The 21,093-nt window shown below is 39.3% G+C and overlaps 1 protein-coding gene across 2 annotated transcripts in view; it reads left to right on the top strand.

Moving 5' to 3' along the window:
* Positions 1–21,093, top strand: part of Ift80 (intraflagellar transport 80) — a 166,211-nt gene that overhangs the window by 58,802 nt on the left and 86,316 nt on the right. For both annotated transcript variants that reach the window (XM_045161163.1, XM_004652385.2), the window contains exons 6-8: positions 426–535; positions 10,218–10,307; positions 11,553–11,690. In XM_045161163.1, coding sequence (XP_045017098.1) covers positions 426–535; positions 10,218–10,307; positions 11,553–11,690 — 338 coding nt within the window. The remainder of the gene's footprint in view (positions 1–425; positions 536–10,217; positions 10,308–11,552; positions 11,691–21,093) is intronic.

Genomic DNA, 21,093 nt, shown 5'->3' with positions numbered 1-21,093 from the left:
TTCAGACTGAATTCCAGGTAAATCTGGGCTATATAGCCCAGCCCTGTCTCAAAAAATGAACAAATCAAAGCCAGTAAGCAAGCAAAATATAATATGCCAGTGGCTCACCAGTATATTTTTATTTTGAAATAGTGAAATATTATTAACTCAGTTTGTATTTCAGTTGTTGGGGTATTTTCACAGTGTGAGGACCATTGAATAAAGAGGAAATGATACCTCAGATTGATTTATTTATCCTTTTTTTTTTTTTTTTAAAATCTGACAGGGTTTCACTGTATAGCCAGGATAGTCTTGAACTCATGGTTTTCATATCCTGGCCTCCCTAATGCTAGGATTATAGATATACCCTGCTTTTGATCCTGTTAATGGTATCCATTTTTGTAAAGTATAATAATGATAGTTTATCAATCTTTTTCTTTTCCTAGGAATACCAGTTTATTCAGTAGCATGGGGTCCTGATTCTGAAAAGGTTCTTTACACAGCAGGCAAGCAGCTGATCATTAAACCTCTTCAACCAAATGCTAAAGTTTTACAGGTACATCTCATCTTGTAACTGGTATCAGGATAGTATTTGAGTCACTTTCTTCTGCTTGGTCTTTCTAGTGTGCAGCTTTATCAACCTTTACTATAGAACAGGTGTATGTTTATGTTTTCAATAATTGTACTTCCTTCTTATTTTGCCTTCTATATACATCATAATGGTGTTTTTTTTAAATAAGTATGGGCTCTATGTGTTTTTTTAAAATAAATATGAGCACTGTGTTTTTTAAAAAGAATTTTATTTGAGAGAAAGAGAGCAGGAGACACACACACACAAAGAGAGAGAGAGAGAGAGAGAGAAAGAGGGAGGAAGAGAGAGTATATGGGTACACCAGGGGCCTTCTGCCACTGCAAATGAATTCTGCACACATGTCCCACTTTGTATAATTGGCTTTATGTGGATACTGGGGAATTGATCTTGAGATGTCACGTTTTGCAAGCAAGCTCTTTAACTCCTAAGCCATCTCTCCAGCCCCATAACAATGCTTTGAGTTACTAAATTGTCATAGGATTTGGCACAACTGGGTGTCTTTAAGTTAAACTCAACTTCAAAAGGTTTGAGACAAAACTAAACTAAATTAAAACTTTAGCAGCTTGTTCAGATTTGTTTTTATTTTATTGACAACTTCCATAACTGTAGACAATAAACCATGGTAATTCCCTCCTTACCCCCACTTTCCCCTTTGAAATTCCACTCTATCATATCCCCTCCCCCTCTCCATCAGTGTCTTTGTTATTTTGAAGTCATTATCTTTCCTCCTATTATGATGGTCTTGTGTAGGTAGTGTCAGACACTGTGAGGTCATGGATATCCAGGCCATTTTGTATCTGGAGGAACACATTGTAAAGAGTCCTACTCTTCCTTTGGCTCTTACTTTTTTTTTTCTGCCACCTCTTCCACAACGGACCCTGAGCCTTAGAAGATGTGATAGAGATATTTCAGTGCTGAACACTCCTCTGTCATTTCTTCTCAGCACCACAGTGTCTTCTGAGTCATTCCAAAGTCACTGCCATCTGAAAAGAGAAGCTTGTTTAACCAAAAGTGAGAGTAGCATTAATATATGGGTATGAACATTAAGAGAAGTGCATAGTAGGCAGTTTGATGAGTACAGTATATACATTTAGCCAGATACCGGTAGATGTTACACCCCTAGGGCTTATGACTACTCCTGTTGTAGGTTTTCAGTATCAGGCATGTATTCCCTCCCATGGAGTGGGCCTCCAGTCCAAGTAGAGAGTGATTGGTTTCCCCTATGACGTGCCACTATTGCACCTGTTGGCTCATTTCATCTGGTTGGCCAAATATAAGGCTTGCAGTGTCCAGTGTTGAGTATTTCCAGTGGTGATTTCTTTCTCATTCCCATTGAACTGCATGCATTGTAGCTTGTTTTCAGCTTTCTGTCATCTGGTCTACATGGAGGAGATTTTCAGCTCAGTTCCAGCAGGATTTCTCAGTGACCTTGTAGCCCAAGTATGTGGAGTCTTCAGCAGTAGGGTCTTACCATCTATTCCTGGTGGGAAACCAAGAGCCTTGGCAATGGCTTGTAATGTTTTGGAGTTATTAGTGACCTTCCTGGCCAACAACTCACTGGAAGGTATCCCATCCCTGGGACTGAAAATTTTCTAGTAACAATCTGTGGCTCCTGAGTGTTCCATTGTCCAAAAAAGTGGGTTTCCATTTGACTTATTTATATCCTCTTTTATTTTGATTAGCCCTCCCTCCACCTTTCCTTTGCTCAGTCTCTTCTCCTGATGTGACTTAGGCCTTTTCACCCCAATTAATCTGTTCTTCTACTTATATATATATAATACCATACTATTAAGTCCCCCTTTCTATTTCCTTTATATCCCATTTTTAGCTTACTGGCTTCTGTTACTAAATTTTCTTCCTACTAAGATAGAAGTCCAATCATTTGTAGCTAGGATCCACATAGGAAAGAGAACATGTGATGTTTAGCTTTCTGGGCCTGGGTTACCTCATTAAGTATAATTCTTTCCAGATCCATCCATTTTCCTACAACTTTCATAATTTCATTTTTATTTACTGCTGAGTAGAACTCCATTGTCTTCATTGTCCACTCATCAGTGGAGGGACATCTAGGCTGGTTCTATTTCCTAGCTATTGTGAATAGAGCAGCAATAAGCATGGTAGAGCAAAGTACTCTAAGACAGTGAGAAGAGTCCCTAGGATATATGCCTAGGAGTGGTATAGCTGGGTCATATGATAAATCCTAATTTTAGCGGTCTCAGGAACCTCCACACTACACTGATTTCCACAATGGCTGGACCAGATTGCATTCTCACCAACAGTGTAGAAGGGTTACTCTTTTTCCACATCCTTGCCAGCCTTCCCCTTTGAAACTCCACTCTTCATCATATCCTCTCCCCCTCTCAATCAGTTTCTCTTTTCCTCCTATTATGATGGCCTTGTGTAGGTAGTGTCAGGCACTGTGAGGTTATGGATATCTAGGCCATTTTGTGTCTGGAGAAGCACGTTGTTAGGAGTCCTTCCTTTGGCTCTTACATTCTTTCTGCCACCTCTTCCACAATGGTCCCTCAGCCATGGAAGGTATGATTGAGATATTTCAATGCTGAGGACTCCTCTGTCACTTCTCAGCATCATGTTGCCTTCTGAGTCATCCCAAAGTCCCTGCCATCTGAAAAGAAAAGATTCTCTAGCCAAAAGTGAGAGTAGCATTAATATATGGATATGAACATTAAGAGAAGTGCTTACTGGGAAGTTTGGTGAGCATTGTATATACTTTTAGCCAGACAGCTGCCAACGTTACACTCCTAGGGCTCATGAATACCACTGTTGTAGGTTTTCAGTGTCAGAGTTATTCTCCCTCCCATGGAGCAGGCCTCCAGTCCAATTAGAGGGCGGTTAGTTTCCCCCATAACTGATGTGCCAGTATTGCACCTATTGGCTCATTTGGCATGGCTAATTTCTTAATATAGGCACTTGAAGCTATAAATTTTCCTCTTAGGAGTACCTTCATTGTGTCCCAAAGATTTTGGATTGTTGTGTTCTCATTGTCATTTGATTCTATGAATTTTTAAATTTCCTTCTTGATTAATTTATTGACCCATTCATCATTTAGTAGTGTATTGTTTAGTTTCTGTGATTTTGTGTATGCTGTATAGCTTTTCTCGCTATTGAGTTGTTGTTTGGTCTCATTGTGATCAGAGTGAGTGTCAGGAATTGTTTCAGTTTTCTTGATTTGTTAAGATTTGGTTTGTGTCCTAACATATGGTCTATTTTAGAGAATGTTACATGTGCTGCTGAAAAGAATGTGTATTCTATAGCATCTGGATGAAATGTCCTATAGGTATCCTGTAGTTCCATTTGTTCTGTGACATCATTTAATACAGATGTATCTGTTTACTTTTTGCTGGGATGACCTGTCAATTGATGAGATGGGGGTGTTGAAGTCATGCACTATATGTTTGGTGTTATCTGTGCCCTTAGTTTTAATAGTGTTTGTTTGATGTTCTCTGTTGGAGTGTTCCTTTAATCAATATAAAGTGACCTTCCTTATCTTTTAAGTACTGTTGGTCTGAAGTCTACCCTGTCAGATATTAGGATAGTGACTCCTGCTTGTTTTCTTGCCTGTTTGCTTGATACACTGTTTTCCAACCTTTCACCCTAAGATAGTGTCCAGTATGACAAATATTTTACTCACTGATTGTCACTACCTTTTAAAAATCTAGGCAGGCCAGAAAAAAAAAGACAGAGTAGAAGGTCCTGAGCAAAGAGTTTGGTGATTTTGGTGATGGAGACTGGCAGGCAGGCTTCATCAGATATAAAAATATCTTTATTAATTAATTTTAAGCTTTCATACATGTATGTATTGTATGTTATGCATATTCCCTTTTGTACTCCTGCTCTTCCCTTCCCATTCTTGCCCCTCTTGTTAGTCATCTCTGACCCAAGACAGTTGTACTTCTACTTTCATGTCATATGATTTTATGTATCCATATAAAATCTAGAGATAATGAGAGGAAACATGACATTTATCTTTCTGAGATCTACTGAATTCATTTAATATAATTATCTTGTTATATCTCTTTTCCTGCATAAAGCACACCTTCATTCATGTTTATGGTTGACAAAAATTCTATTGTAAGGGCTGGGTATGGTGGTGCACATCTTTAATCCCAGCATTTGAGAGGCAGAGGTAGGAAGATCACCATGGGTTCAAGGCCACCTTGAGACTACTTAGTCAATCCCAGGATTGAACTAGAGTGAGATACTATCTCAAAAAATCAAAAACAATCAAATAAAAAACCCCTAAAACAAACAAACAGACAAAAGAACACTACCCCAAAAGTCTATTGTAGAGCTGGAGAGAAGGCTTAGTGGTTAAAGGCACTTGCTTGCAAAGCCTGACAACCCAGTTTCAATTCCCCAGTACCTATGTACAGTGAAATGCACAAAGTGGTGCAGGAGGTCCTAGTACATATGTTTCTCTCTTAAATAAATAAATAAGTTCTAATATATGCATACATATATTATACATTATATATGTCACATTTTCCTAATCCATTCATTCTTCTGTGATTGGATGCCCAAGTTAGTTCTATGACTTAGCTAGTTTGAACAGCACTTCAATAAAGACTGATATGCTTGTATCTCTGTGATATGTGGTATAGCTGGGTCATGTGTTAGATGTTGTAGAAACCTCCATCCTCACTCACCATTTTTTAAAAAACATTTTTATTTATTTGCAAGCAGGGAGACATAGGAAGAGAGACAGACACAAAGAAAAGAGACAGGCAGAGAGAATGGGAACCTCAGGGCCTCTAGCTGCTGCAGATGAACTCCAGATGCATGTGCCACTTTGTACATCTTGCTTTATGCGGGTACTGGGAAATAGAATGTGGGTCTTTAGGCTTTTCAGGCAAATACCTAAACTGTTGAGCCATCTCTCCAGCCCCATATCTTAAAAAAAAATTTTTTTTTGTTTTCTTAAGAACGGCTTTAAAGTGTATTAAGAAGCATCAGTTACAGTAATTGGGCAGATACAGACTTCAAGCAGCAAGCAGATAGAGAAAATTTTGATGTTCCATGTTAATAACTTCATAGACTGATATTTCCATATTGCCATACATTTACATTTCTGCTAAGTGCAGAGCACTCTGCTAAGAATTTTGGGGTAAAACAAGAAATAAAAGATACAAGTCCTTGCACATAGTAAACTAAGGGAAAGAATTTGAAGCTGGAAAGAGAACTAGTTCTGACTGCCTTCAAAGTTCTCTCATATCAGTTGCTTATACACTGAAAATCTGCTATGAAGTTATAAAGAAAAACAGCAAAAAAGCATGTAAATCGAATCATTTAGTTTATACCTTTAGTTTATGTGAATGTAGGTATCTGTAATTAGATTGACCTAAAGGAAACCCCAAAGCTTCTTACATCATCACTGATTGGTTAAGTTGTACTGTGGGAGTTTCACTGAACTTTGGGGCAGGAGATAGTGGAAAGAAGGAGAAATATCCATTGTCAACCTTCAGCCGGAGTGACCGAGGAGGTAAAGTGTAAGCAGTAACTTGCAGATTACCTCTTTCTTTTGGGAACTAAAGCAGTAGTAGAACACTTTGAGCACAGGCTCACTTAAACATGGATTGTTACACAAAGGAAAGCTGTATTTATTTGGTAGAATGCAGCTTAGAAATATAAACCTTATTTCCTTTAAGACCTTTTAGGTACCTATAATCTAGTGTTATTAAGCAGCAAACTTTATCTTATGCTGCATGCCTACTATCTGCCAAGCTTAGTATAAGATGGTCAGAGTCAGTTAGAACAGAGGTTGGGGGATGTAATTCTGCAGTAGATGAGGTCAGCTTGTGTAAGGTACTGGGTTTGATCCTGAGTACCACACACAACAAACAAGTAAACAAAAAACATATGTTGGGACTGGAGAGATGGATTAGTGGTTAAGGTGCTTGCCTTCAAAGTCTAGTTAGATCGAACCCAGGTTTGATTCCTCAGTACCCATGTAAGGCCAGATGCACAAAGTGGCACATGTGTCTGGAGTTCATCTGCAGTAGCTTGAGACCCTAGAACACCCATTCTCTCTCTCTCTCCTTTCTCACTCGCTCTCTGTATTTACATGCGTCCTCAGTGGCCAGAAAGCCCATCTACACAGGATGTCAAACTGCACTTGTGTAGTTGCATGACCCAAAAAGTATCAGACTGTGTAACCCAGAAGTGAATTTTTCCCAAGGGAGGGTTTGTGGGGTTGGGCACACTCCTTGTTGTCATGCAAGGCAGAAGAGCATCTCAGTATTCTTTAGCATTAACAGTCATTGAGTATTTGTGTATATGAGGTGGGTGTGGAATCTAGCCAGGCTGGACCTGTGTTTTTGCTCTGTTGCTGCAATGCAGATGTGTAATAAAGATGTGGGGGCCTCACATGATGGGGAGGGGAGGTAATGGTGACAAAACATGTTTCCTAAATATATTTTATAAAGACAGAAAAAAGTAGAACATAGTTCCTACCTTTAGTGAAATATTTATTTATTTATTTATTTATTTGAGAAAGAGAGAGAGAGAGAAAAAAAAAAAAAAAAAAGAACCCATCAGGGCCTCCTGCACATGAGCTCCTGATGCATGTACCACTTTGTGTATCTGGCTTTACATGGGTACTGGGAAATCCAACTGGAGGCCACAGGGCTTTGCAAGCAAGTGCCTTAATAACTGAGCCATCTCTCCAGCCCTAGTTCCTGCCGTAAGAAGCTTGTTGCATAAAAGAATTTCCTAAGTGGCAAATTTAGTAAGTGGAGAAATAATTGAAAATTACTTATGAGTATATAAACTGTATATGTAATATATAAGTTAATATGTAGAATTATAAAGAAAAATTAAATTTTATTATTATTTTTTATTTTACTTTTTTGAGGTAGAGTTTCACTCTAGCTCAGGCTCTGAAATTCACTATGTAATCTCAGGGTGGCCTTGAACTCACGGTGATCCTCCTATCTCTGCCTCCCAAATGCCGGCAAATCATATTTTCTTTATCGTTATTTTTTATTTATATGTGAGGAAAGAGAGAAGCAAAGTATGGACATGCCAGGGCCTTTTGTTACTGCAAAGGAACTCCAGAGCATGTACCACTTTATGCATCTATCTGGCTTTACCTGGAGACTGGGGAATTGAACCTTGGTGGACAGGCTTTGTAAGCAAGTACCTTTAACTGCTGAGCTATCTACCCAGCCCTGTTCATAGCTTTTGAATATACAAAAAAATTATTTATATTTTTTTAAAGGAAACTCATATGTGTATGGGTATCTAATGTTATATCTCTACTATCTTTGCTATATATTTTATGATATTGGATTAATTTGGTAGCTAATTGTGAGGAATATAATATATAATCAAAACTTTTTTTTCCAGGTAGGGTCCCAGGCTGACCTGAAACTCATTCTATAGTCCCAGGCTGGCCTCAAAACTCACAGCTATCCTCCTACCTCTGTCTCCTGAGTCCTGGGCTAAACGTATGTGCTACCATGGCCAGCTTATTTTGAAAGTTAACCAAATATTTTATTCTGTATAAATTAAGAATAATAAGCTGAGAAAAGTCTGAAGAGAAAGTTCTTAAATTTGGTCACTCTTTAATTATCTCAGACATTAAAATATACCTTAAATTCTTTAAGGAAAGTTAATTCTTTTTTAGTCCTATCTCTTATTTTGATTTATTTTTCGAGGTAGGGTTTCACTCTAGCTCAGGCTGACTTGGAATTCACTATGTAGTCTCAGGGTGGCCTTGAACTCATGGCGATCCTCCTACCTCTGCCTCCTAAGTGTTGGGATTAAAGGAGTGCGCCACCATGCCTGGCAGTCCTATCTCTTTTTTGGGGTCCTATCTGTGGTAGCATTTAATTATATGTGTGGTAGTAGCTAAATAGGAGCATGAATCACATTTAAGAATAAGATAGTTATCATGCTTTCTTTAAAAATTTTTAAAAACAATAAATAAATAAAATTATAATAGTTAATTATAAGCCCAGCCATAAAGATAAAGAGAATGAAATTTAGGGGAATATGAGGAAGAAAATGCAGAGCACTAAAGAAGATGTTCATATAGTAAAATTTGAAACAAAGCAGAGTGTAGCTCATTGATAGCATGCTGACAGTTGAACAGGTCCTAGATTCAATCTCCAGCACTTTCCCTCTCCTTCCCCCAAAAAAGAGGAAACAAAAGAAAAGAGAATTTAATGAACAAGCGAAAAGGCAGTATCAGTTAACAGGATCAGCTATACAAAGGATTCAGCAAGATTTAGATTCAACTGATAGTTTTGAGACTGTAACATTCCGATTTTATTACACAAATGTCAAGCTTGAAATAATTTAGCAGCAAGTGATTTTCCATCTGGAGTCTGGGCAAGGGAGCACATTCATAGGATGGAAGCTAACAAGTAGATGTCAGGGTGCTTTTAGGGATGTAAATTGGAAATGAACTAAGCTAATGGGAAATTGCACAGTGGCTGTGGAAGAAAGATACAAATCCCTGAAGGGAGGACAAAAAAGCATTAGGAAGAGGCAATAAGCTGGGCATGGCAGCATGCTCCAGTAGACCTAGCTACTCAGGAAGATGTGGAACTGGATTGCTTGTGTCCAGGAGTTCAGGGACAACCTGAGTAACATGTTCAGACCCCATTTCTTTAAAAAGTAAAAATGTGGGCTGGAGAGATGACTCAGTGGTTAAAGGCAATTGTTTGCAAAGCCTGGCTGCCCAGATTTGATTCCCTAGTACCTACATAAAGCCGGATGCACAAAGTGGCCATGCATCTGGAGTTCATTTCTCTCTGCTTGCAAATAAAAACTATTTGTTTAAAAAAAAAAAAAAAAGGGCTGGAGGATGGCTTAGAGGTTAAGGCCAGTTGCCTGTGAAGCCTAAGGGCCTAGGTTTGATTCTCCAGGTCCCATGTAAGCCAGATGCACAAGATAGCACATTTGTCTGGGTTTCGTTTGCAGTGTCTAGAGCCCCTGGTGTGCCCAATCTCTCTCAAATTAAAAGAAAAAAATTTTTTAAAGAAAGAAAAAGAGAGCTGGAGAAATGGCTTAGTGGTTAAACGCTTGCCTGTGAAGCCTAAGAACCCTGGTTCGAGGCTTGATTCCCCAGGACCTATGTTAGCCAGATGCACAAGGGGCGCATATGCGCATCTGGAGTTCCTTTGCAGTGGCTGGAGGCCCTGGCACGCCCATTCTCTCTCTCTGTCTCTCTTTCCCCCTTTCTTTGTCTGTCGCTCTCAAATAAATAAATAAATAAAAATAAAACAAATTTAAAAAGAAAGAAAAAAAAAAAGAGGGGCCTGGGAGGTGGCTCAGAGGGTAAAGTGCTTGCCACACAAGCCTGAGTACCTGAGCTTAGATTTCCAGAACTCACATGAAATGTTGAGTATTGTGGCTGGAGAGGCAAAGGCAGGAGGACTCCTGCCTGGGGCTGGCTGACCTGTTAGCCTAGGTTTAGCAAGAGACCCTATCTGAAAGTAAGATGGAGGGTGATAGAGGAAGACACCCAAATTGACCTGTGGCCTACACACATCTGCACCTGCACACACGTGTGCCCACATACACACCACACATATATGCAAAGAGAAGAAAGAGAAAGTGTCCTTTTTATAGAAAAATTCACTTTTTGACTTTAAGTACAATCTTATTTTCTTCTTTCTAGTGGAAAGCTCATGATGGCATTATTTTAAAAGTAGACTGGAACTCAGTCAATGATCTTATTTTATCTGCTGGGGAAGACTGTAAGTACAAGGTATGATTTTTGACTTACTGCCTGATTAAAAAGATAAAACTTAGGTGAAAATATTTAGCATATATGAATATTCTTTCTGCCTTTTATCTGTAATACTTCAGCAAATTATTTTCTAACTCTACATGCTATTTTAAAGTTCCCACCATAGATACCCACTGGCATATAGATTTGTTTTAATTAGCAGCATCATTGGCTCTGCTCTAGTGTTAGTGCATTAATTTCAACCAGCTCACTTAAATTTTTTATAGTTTTATTTACTTATTTGCTTATTTGAGAGAGACAGAGAGAAAGAGGCAGAGAGAGAGAGAGAGAGAGAGAGAGAGAGAGAGAGAGAGAATTGGCGCCAGGGCCTCTAGCCACTGCAAACAAACTCCAGATGCGTGTGCCCCCTTGAGCATCTGGCTAACCTGGGTCCTGGGGAATTGAGCCTTGAACTGGGGTCCTTAAGCATCACAGGAAAGTGCTTAACTGCTAAGCCATCTCTCCAGCCCGATTTACTTATTTGCAAGCAGAAAGAGGGAGAGAGAAGGGAGAGAGACAGGGAATGGGTCAGCCAGGGCCTCCAGCCACTGCAAATGGACTCCAGATGCATGCGTCATTTTGTGCATATGGCTTTACATGGGTACTGGGGAATTGAACTGAAGTTCTTAGGCTTTGCAGGCAAGTACCTTAACCACTGAACTCTCTCCAGTTCATCACTTACATTTTAAACAATCAACCCTCCTGGTTTCCAAAACATTGTCAGTTTCTGACCAAAGTGAATAATAATTTTTGCCCTTTTTTGAAAACAGGGCCTTGTGCATGCTAGGCAAAGGTGGCCCTACTGAGGTATACCCTCATTTCTAAATAAAATTTAATGCAACTGTAGTTATAGGCATTTTAATTGAAATAAATTATTTTGGACAAAGTTACTAGAGACTTCCTTTGGCCAAAAGAAATTCAAGGAAAATACTAAGCATTCAAAATTTTACTACTAAATTTAGAGCACTTAAAATTCTTAGATTTAATTTTTAATCCAGAGTTTAGTAAAATCTGAAAATTATAATGTTATAAAATATTTTATTTTTGAAATATTTGGTTTTTAAGGAATATAGCTCCTCCCCTTTTGTAGAATAGTAAAAGGCATTTAGTAGTTAATACAAGATTATTATTTCATCATATTTATTTGAATACCTTACTGGGAGACAGACTTCTTTATAACAACAGTGGGATTGTTATAAAAGATTTAAAGTCTTTGCTTTGTAGGTCTGGGATAGTTATGGCCGCCTGCTCTACAGCTCACAACCTCATGAGCATCCTATTACCTCAGTTGCCTGGGCTCCTGATGGAGAACTATTTGCTGTTGGATCATTTCATACTTTACGCTTGTGTGATAAAACTGGGGTAAGTTACAGTGGTAAACAATCACAGATGTGGTTCTTTGTCTTTAAACATATTTTCTATGAATACATTTGACCTAATCATTCTGATTTGTCTTATTGGTAAGTTATTTCAATCAATTCCAGATTTATGAGAACAAGCAGTTTAAAATTTAAAAATGTCATATTCTCTAATCTTTGTCTTCTTGGAAATACTTGTTTTGAGCATTTGTAAAGGACAACGAAGTAGTTAAACTATTAAAATTTATGACCACCCAATATGGAGAGTTTTTGCTGTCAGTATGTTTCATATAAAATTTAGATGTATATTATTATTAAAGAATTAATAGTTTTTAAAAACAAAGGTTGAGCTGGGTATACCTTTAAGCACTTGGGAGGCAGAGATAGGAGGAGTGCCTTGAATTCAAGGCTGCCCTGGGACTATAGAGTGAGTACTAGGTCAGCCTTGGCTAGAGTGAGATTCTGTCTCAATTTCTCTTTGTTAAAGATTCATGTTTGGATACATGTGAGGTTTCTTTTCTTTTCTTTTTTTTTTTAGTGAGTGCCCTCTTTTATATACAAATTCTATTTTGAGGGCTAGAGATAGCTGAGCAGTTAAGGCATTTGCCTGCAAAGCCTAAGGATTTCCAATAGCCATATAAAGCCGGATGCACTAGGTGGTTCTGCATGCATCTGAAGTTTATTTGTAGTGGCTAGAGGCCTTGGTGTGCCCATTTCCCTCTCTCTCTCTGCCTCTTTCTCTCTCAAATAAAATAAATATTTTAAAAATTCTGTTTTGAATCTAGGCAGTTAGGCTCATCAACCTTTACCTTCTTGAAGAATGAGTTTTTCCATCAGAGTGTCCCCAGAACAGCAGTATTATGTGTTTGCACTGAGTTATATTAGCTTCCTATCACTAGTAAAATTGTTGAGGAAACCAACTTACAGAGAGAAAACGTTTATTTTGGTTTACAGTTTTGGAGGTTTTCTAGAACATGATAAATTGGTCCCATGTTTTGGGGCATGTGGTGTGGCAGAGCAAAACCATCTACCTCATCATCCAGGAAGTGCAAAAAAAAAAAAAAAAAAAAAGAGGACTGGTGTGGGGAGGAGGTCCCCTAATCCCCCTTAAAGGCCAGTGACTTAAAGATCTCCTGTCCACAAGGGTCCTCCTGCCTTCTGAAGGTTCCATCACTTCCTGGTAGTGCCACTCTAGAGACTGACCTTTAGCAGCTGGGCCTTTGGAGGGTGTTTTAAATTTAAACTGTAGTGTGAGCTGTTCCTCACTATTCCTAACCATGAGTACATCTTCTCATTGCTCTGGTGCACTGAGGAAACTGAGACATCTGAGAACTTTATAAATGATCTGTTAGGCTTTGTAATTCCTATTTCGTTGCCTTCCTCTGCCTGGCTTTAGAAGTGCAGGACCTCCAAAACGGGGACCCCACGCTCTGCCCGTATATGGCGACACCCCAAATCACTCACGAGAAGCAGTCTTGATGCAAACTGCAAGAGATTTTATTCCAAGCACGCTGGGGCCCACAGTCATACACCGCACAGGGGTAGAGGACTGCAGAGCCCCGAATGCAGGAACGGGACAGTTTTTATAGGATTTCTAACAAAGCCTGTGCATTAGACCAATCATTTTTTAATATCAGGGGCCCGTGGGGTGCGAGCCAGTCAGTTTATGCCACTCCATAGTTTTCTAAGCCAATTAGTTTAAATTGCTCAAGCCCCCCGTGGACCAACCAGTTTCCTATGACCTCGGTGGTCAGCATTTGCGCGGGTCCTTGGGTGGGGGTAGCAAAGTGTGGTCTAAGGCAGGCTGCTATGGCTTACAGTGTGGGCTATTAAGGTTTATGGTGCAGGCTATTTACAGAAACCAAATAAGCGGTTTACTTCATTACTCATTTCCCATCCTTGAGGGCTATCTCACGCCCTTTTTACCTAGTTTTATATTAGGAGCAGGCTCTGATATAATGAGAAGAGGGATTCCCTGCTTACTTCCAACAGAGAGTAAAGCCTGGAATTTGAGGTATGCAGGGGCCTGCTTAAGCTCCCTTTGGAGCGTGATAGTATTTTTGGGCTTCTGGATTCTTGGGCCTTTCAGAAGCTCTAGTATGGGGCGGTAGAATTCATTCAGGCAAGTGCTCCAGTCACACCAGTCACAGCTCTCTGCTCATTGTTTTTCTTTTTACTAGTACTTTTTTTTTTTTTTTTTTTGAGGTAGGGTCTCACTCTAGCTCAGTCCGACCTGAAATTCACTCTGTAGTCTCAGGGTGACCTTGAATTCGCAGCAATCCTCCTGCCTCTGCCTTCTGAATGCTGGGGTTAAAGACATGCACCACCATGCCCAGCTCAGATTCTACACATTTTTAAAGACCTATCTCATATTTAACTTCCTTTCATCATACTTTCCTTAGACAACCCAATGTTTAAAATTATTTTTAAAATCTATTTTTCTATTTTTTTCTCACCTAGATCTCTTTTTTCTCATTTATAACATTGGGATGCAGATTTATTTTACCACTTCAAAAACTGTTTTGCTTTGTTTTGTTTTAGATGTAACAACCTTTTATTCATCTCAGGTTTTCTATCAGTGATTCAGTTTATAATGCACAGAACTGCTGGGTGTGGTGGCTTACGCATTTAATCCCAGCATTTGGGAGGCAGAGGCAGGAGGATCACCGTGAGTTCGAGGTCACCCTGAAACTACATGGTGAATTCCAGGTCAGCCTGAGCTAGAGGAAGACCTTACCTTGGAAAACAAACAAACAAACAAAAAAGCATGGAACCTATAGTGTCCATTTTAGTTTTATTTACATTATTTTTTACTTTTTAGTAGAAAAGACCCTATAACCTTATATATTATTACCTACATAATACAGTAACTATTTGATAATTTGTTAATATAAAATTATTTATTTTAAATTTATTTATTTATTTGAGAGAGAGATGTATAGGCTCACCAGGGCATTTTTTCCATTGCAAATGAACTCCAGACACATAGGCCACTTTGTGCAACTGGCTTTATGTGGGTGCTGGGAGACCAAACCCAAGTGATTAGGCTTTGCAAGCAAGTGCCTTAACCATTGAGCCATCTCTTCAGCACCCCTGTAATTATTTTTTTTAATAAATTTAAAACACCTTAATTTAAAAATTTACATCATCCCTCTCACTAGCTTTCTTTGTTGTCCTCCCCCATCCCCCCAATCTCCTTCCCTTGACCTCCCCAGGTTTTTCCTACTACTTCCTCTTTTGTATTGATGTATCCCTCTTTGCCATGACCTTCCATTTCTGCTGAGGGGAGATGTGTACTGCTTCTTGGGTGGCATTGGTATAGGTGCGGAAGGGTCCCAAGACCCTAGTCCCTAGTGTCCACAGTGCTTGCTCACTGTGGAGTAAGGGCCTGTTGAGTGGCTTTTCCTAGGGAGATGGGAACAAACATCTGTTCACCCTAGATAGGCCACTCAGCCACAAGTTGGCAAACTGGTGAGCTTATTGGGGTTACTTCTAGGAATAACAGGGCAGGCTTGCTCACAGGGGTGTGGGTGACTAGACTTCTTTTGGGAAACTGATCTTTCTGAGGGATAGATTACCAATATCTATCTAAATGTTGGATGTATACATCCTTTGACCCAGTAATCTCACTTAGAGGAATTTACTTTAAAAAGACATTGTATAAGTACACAAAGATGTATGCATAATGATTTTATCACATTATTTTAATAAGAAAACTTAGACATAAATATCTTTGAATAAAGAAGCTGATTGAGCTATTATTCTATTTACTTAAAATACAATACCCTCTACTCAATAAAAACAGGGAAAAAAGACTATATTTAATTACTTGGAAAAATACCCAATTATTTAGTAGAAACAAAGCACTGAGAAAGCCTGTTATTCTGTGGATCCACTTTGTGTAACTGTGTGGCTAATGCCCTTGTTGCTGGAAACTACATTTGGTCCATTTCCTCTCATCTTTATTTTATATATTGTACACTACCTGGCTTGCTTGTTTGCTTCTCTCTCTCTCTCTCTTTTTTCTTTTCTTTTCAGTGTAGGGTTTTAATCTAGTCCAGGCTGATCTGGAATTCACTATGTAGTGTCAGGGTGGCCTCGAATTCATGGTGATCCTCCTATCTCTGCCTCTTGAGTGCTGGGATTAAAAGTGTGTGCCACCATGCTCAGCTCTTTTCTCTTTATCTTTCCTTCCATCTTTCTATTTCTTGATATAGTGTCCCATTCTGTGGTGCAGGCTAGCACAATCCTTCTGACTCTGCTTCCTGAGTGCTCAGATTATAGGCATGTGCCACCATGCCTGACCAAGTTTTCTTAATGACATTTTAATCAACTGTACAGATGCAACAATGGCTTTAAATTTGTCTTCAGTGAAAATGGGCAAAGGAGACCTGGGGAGATGCTCAGTGGATAATGTACTTGCCAAGCAAGTGTGTGGACCAGACTTGGGATCCCCAGAACCCAGCCAGCCAGCCTGATGAGCACAGCAATGAACAGCAAAAGATCCTGCCTCAGAAAACAAGATGGAAGATGAGTACTGACACCCAAAGTTGTCCTCTGACCTCCACATATGCACTCTGCCAGATGCATACCCATACTCACCCATGCATGAATGTGAAAATGCACCCAAAAATGAGCAAAGGAGGAGTGATGTCACAGAAATGATAGCTCCTATGACTTAGTTACTCCATCAAGCAGCCACTAAACTGGCCAAAACCCTAAAAAAGTCATAGACAACTTTTCCAGAGTGCTGGACACTAATATAAAATTAATAAGCAACCAGGAGTGGCATTTAATAAAGAAAGAGTCTTTAAATTTTTGTGGCTAATCTTTGAGGCTGGTAATTTTGTGGTTCCTTTGCTTTATGTCTTCATTCCTTGTTCCCAGCTTGTCAGTAGCATAGCAGTGGTTGCCCAGATTCTGGTGCAGTTTGCTAGTACTGTGGTAGATGACAAGATGGGCAATGTTCTCAAGTATTGTACTTTCTTTTTTTTTTTTTAATTTTTTTTGGTTTATTTTTATTTATTTATTTGAGAGCAACAGACAGAGAACGAGGCAGAGAGAGAGAGAGAGAGAGAGAGAGAGAGAGAGAGAGAGAGAGAGAGAGAGATTGAGAGATTGAGAATGGGTGCGCCAGGGCTACCAGCCACTGCAAACGAACTCCAGACGCGTGCGCCCCCTTGTGCATCTGGCTAACGTGGGACCTGGGGAACCGAGCCTCGAACCAGGGTCCTTAGGCTTCACAGGCAAGCGCTTAACCGCTAAGCCATCTCTCCAGCCCAAGTATTGTACTTTCTGACCTGTCATATGTTCCCTCAATGACTGGCCCAGACTTTATCTTTGTTTTGTCCCCATTGAAAATCTTTCAGAGCTGGAGTAGCTTCCCAGCTATCATATGTTGAAAGCACATAAAGATACAAACTACCCACAGCTGACCCAAGTAGAGGATGTTGGATAGAGCAGGCAGCAGATAGACCAAAAATCTAGAAAGGAGAGGGAGTGGGAGAGATGGCAGAACATGTGCTTTGGTAAATTCTCACATATACAGGGGAGTCCGGTGTACACTATGCTTGGAACCCAGGGAGGATGAGATATTTCTGTCACTGGTTGGTCTCTGGGCATCGCAGCAAAAGGTAAAGGTGGTAAGCAAAGTTGAAGGTGGTGTGGTCAGAGAAGTTGTCAAAGAGCAGGAGAGTGGCTTTTCCCTTCTTTTTGGCTTTCTGGTCATTGGCTGGCTGCTGACTTACATGGTGGAGATGTCAGTGGGGACACAGGAATAGTTTTTGTTTAATTTATGGGAGAGGAAGAGAGAGAATGAATGAATGAATGAATGAATGAATGAATGAATGAATGAATATTCGCATGCCAGGGCCTTAGCCACTTAGCCACTGCAAATGAGCTCCAGACGTGTGTATGCATGTGCCACCTTGTGCATCTGACTTATGTGGATTCTGGGGAGTCGAACCTGGGTCCTTAGGCTTCGCAGGCAAGCACCTTAACTGCTAAGCATTTTTTCCAGGCCAGGAATAGTTTTGAAAATAGGTACAGCTCTCATCAGGCAACAAGCCAAGCTGGTGGGGGCCATTTCCAGCGCCATCACAGAATGATATGAAATATACCTCACTAAAAATTACATAGCATTCTAAGTCACAAAAAAATGATGCCTCATTCACAGGGAAGAAAGATTAACAAACCATCCTTGATGAGGACAGGCATTGGGCCCATTAGACTATACACTCAAAAAAAGGTCCAAATAAGTCAATAGAAAAACTGTTTAAATTCAGGCATGGTGGCGTACACCTTTAATCCTACTAGCACTTGGGAGGCAGAGGTAGGAAGATCGTTGTGAGTTTGGAGCCACTCTGAGACTACATAGTGAATTCCAGGTCAGCCTGGGGTAGAGTGAGATCTGCTTTGAAAACCAAAACCAAAACCAAAAAAGTTTAAAAAGGAACCTAATAGAAGTTCTGAAATTAAGAATATGACCAGAGACTGCGGAGATGGCTTAGTGGTTAAAGGTATCTTGTTTGCAAAGCCTGCTAGCCCAGATTTAATTTCCTAGCACCCATGTAAAGCCAGATACAAAATATGGCATAAGCTTTTGTTTACAGTAACAAGAGACCCTGGCATACCCATACACACATGCATATGCAAATAAATAAGTATTTTTTAAAAGTATTAAGAAAGGATAAAAAAAGTAAGTACTCCCAGAATCCCCCCCAAAAAGTACTGACTTTTATGTGTTCAGAATCCACAAAACAATGCCTTTTTCCACACATCAGAAATGTGAAAATGAGCTTCCTTATAGAGCATGCATCAATGCAACTTTACTGAAGTATAATTAGATAGAATCTGCTGAAAACATTGCAAGTTTTGACATAAATGTTATACCTTTAGGAAAATATTATTTGTTAATTTTCATATTCATTAATTTCTTCACAAATATTTATTGAGTGTCAAGCACTTATTCTGGTTATTAATAAGTTTTCTGGGGAGGCTGAGAAGATGGTTCAGTCATTAAAGACACTTGCTCAGCAAGCCTGCAAACCAGAGTTCAGATGCCCAGCACCCATACAGAGGTAGACGCAGAAGTACATACACATATGTACTCCCATCGTGTCGGGGGGGCGGGGTGGGGGCGGCAGAGTCAGGAGGACTCCAAAGCTCACAGTATATAAACAAACAACTTCATTGGTCATTAAAAAACAAGCCTATACAACAATACCACTTAAGACAATGAGAGACCTTTCCCAAACAGAGTGGAAGGAGAGGATTGACACCCTAAGGTTGTCCTCTGATCACACGTGTGCCTACCTTCACACACACGCACGCACACACACACACACACACACACACACACACACACACACAAGCACACACACTAGATTCTTTTGTTGAGAATTTTTTTTTTTGTTGAGAATTTTTTATTCAAGTAGATGAAAGAGTATTAAACAAAATAGGGTACTATAATAACTTGGGAAATACAATATTATTTTAAGTGAGGTGATCAGGGATATTAATATAAATATACATAGCTGGAAAGACGGTGTGGTGGTTAAGGCGCATGCATGCCTGCGAGCCTAAGGACCCAGGTTTGATTCTCCAGGTCCTGTGTAAGCCAGATGCACATGGTGGCACATGCGTCTGGAGTTTGTTTGCAGTGACTAGAGTCCCTGGTGTACCCATTCTTTTTCACTCTTTCTCCCCCTCTCTGTCTCTAGTAAATAAATAAATAAAATAAATTTTAAAATAAATAAATATACAAACTGCACATTGCTGGATGATAAGTAAATTAAATCATGGTACTAGTGAATTATTTATGAAAATAGACCCATTGTACTATTTTGTTTTCTAGATTCATGATGAACTATTTTTATCTCTGATTTTTAAACAATGCTTGATTCACAAATTGGCCAATTATTATAGTAAATATTGAAAATATTAATAAATTACACTATACAGCACAGAGCAGATCTTAAGGAGAAAGATAGGAATATGTAAGGTTCTTTTGAATTATCTGACGTTATTGCATTTATTTATCAGAAGGTGGTGCTATTGCTTAAAGAACGTTTGAGATTCTCATTTTTCTTTGGATATTCAGTCATTATATGACCTCTTTATGTTCATTTATGCATTCAGTTAAAATAAATTTCATGGGTAGAGAGATTGCTTAGTGGTTAAGACGCTTGCCTGCAAAGCCTATGGACTAATGTTTGACTCTCCAGGGCCTGTGTAAGTCAGATGCTCAAGGTGAACTAAGTGCACAAGATTGCACATGCGCACAAGATAGCAAACGTATCTGGAGTTTGGTTGCAGTGGCTGGAGGCCCTGGCATGCCAGTTCCCTCTCTCTCTGATAAAAAATAATAAATTTGAAACTGAGAATATAAGGAACATAACATAATAAAAGCTATTTATGACAAACCTACAGCCGACATATTACTAAATAGGGAAAAACTTGAAGCTTTGTCACTAAAATCAGGAACAAGACAAGGGTGTCCACTGTCCCCACTTTTATTTAATATAGTACTGGAAGTCTTAGCTATAGCAATAAGGCAAGTGACACACATAAAGGGGATACATATTGGAAAGGAAGAGATTAGATATCATTTATTTGCAGATGATGTGATTCTATACATAAAGGACCCTAAAGACTCTACCAGAAAACTGTTAGAGCTGATAAATGCTTTTGGCAATGTAGCAGGATACAAAATAAATACAAACAAATCAATAGCTTTTTTTTTTCCCCCTGAGGTAGAGTCTTGCTGTAGCCCAGGCTGACCTGGCACTCACTATGTAGTCTCAGGATGGCCTTGAACTCATGGTGATCCTCCTACCTCTGCCACCTTTCAGGAGCTTTTCTATATACTAACAGCAAACAAATCGGGGAATCTCTCTTATTCACAATTGTCTCAAAAATATACAAATAAAAATACTTTGGAATAAACCTAACCAAGGAAGTGAAGGATCTCTACAATGAAAACTTTAAAACACTCATGCGAGAAATTGCAGAAGGCACTAGGAAATGGAAAGACATCTATGTTCTTGGATTGGAAGAATCAGTATTGTGAAAATGTCAATCTTAGCAAAAGCAACGTACACATTTAATGCAATCCCCGTTAAAATTCCAATGGCATTCTTCATGGAAATAGAAAAAATAATCCTAAATTTATTTGGAAGCACTAAAAAAACCTCAAGTAGCCAAAATAAAAATTTTTTTTGAGGTAGGGTCTCATTCTAACCTGGAATTTACTATGGAGTCTCAGGGTAGCCTTGAACTTAGGGCAATCCTTGTACCTCTGCCTCCCAAGTGCTGGTATTAAAGGCATGGTCCACCATACCTGGCTGCCAAAAGAATTTTGAGCAACAAAAATAAGGCTGGTAGTATGATCATACCCAATTTTAAGC

This window comes from Jaculus jaculus, chromosome 11, assembly GCF_020740685.1.
Source record: "Jaculus jaculus isolate mJacJac1 chromosome 11, mJacJac1.mat.Y.cur, whole genome shotgun sequence".
NCBI lineage: Eukaryota > Metazoa > Chordata > Mammalia > Rodentia > Dipodidae > Jaculus > Jaculus jaculus.
The sequence above is the reverse complement of the archived record's forward strand: the minus strand, read 5'-3'. Positions and strand labels throughout refer to the sequence as shown.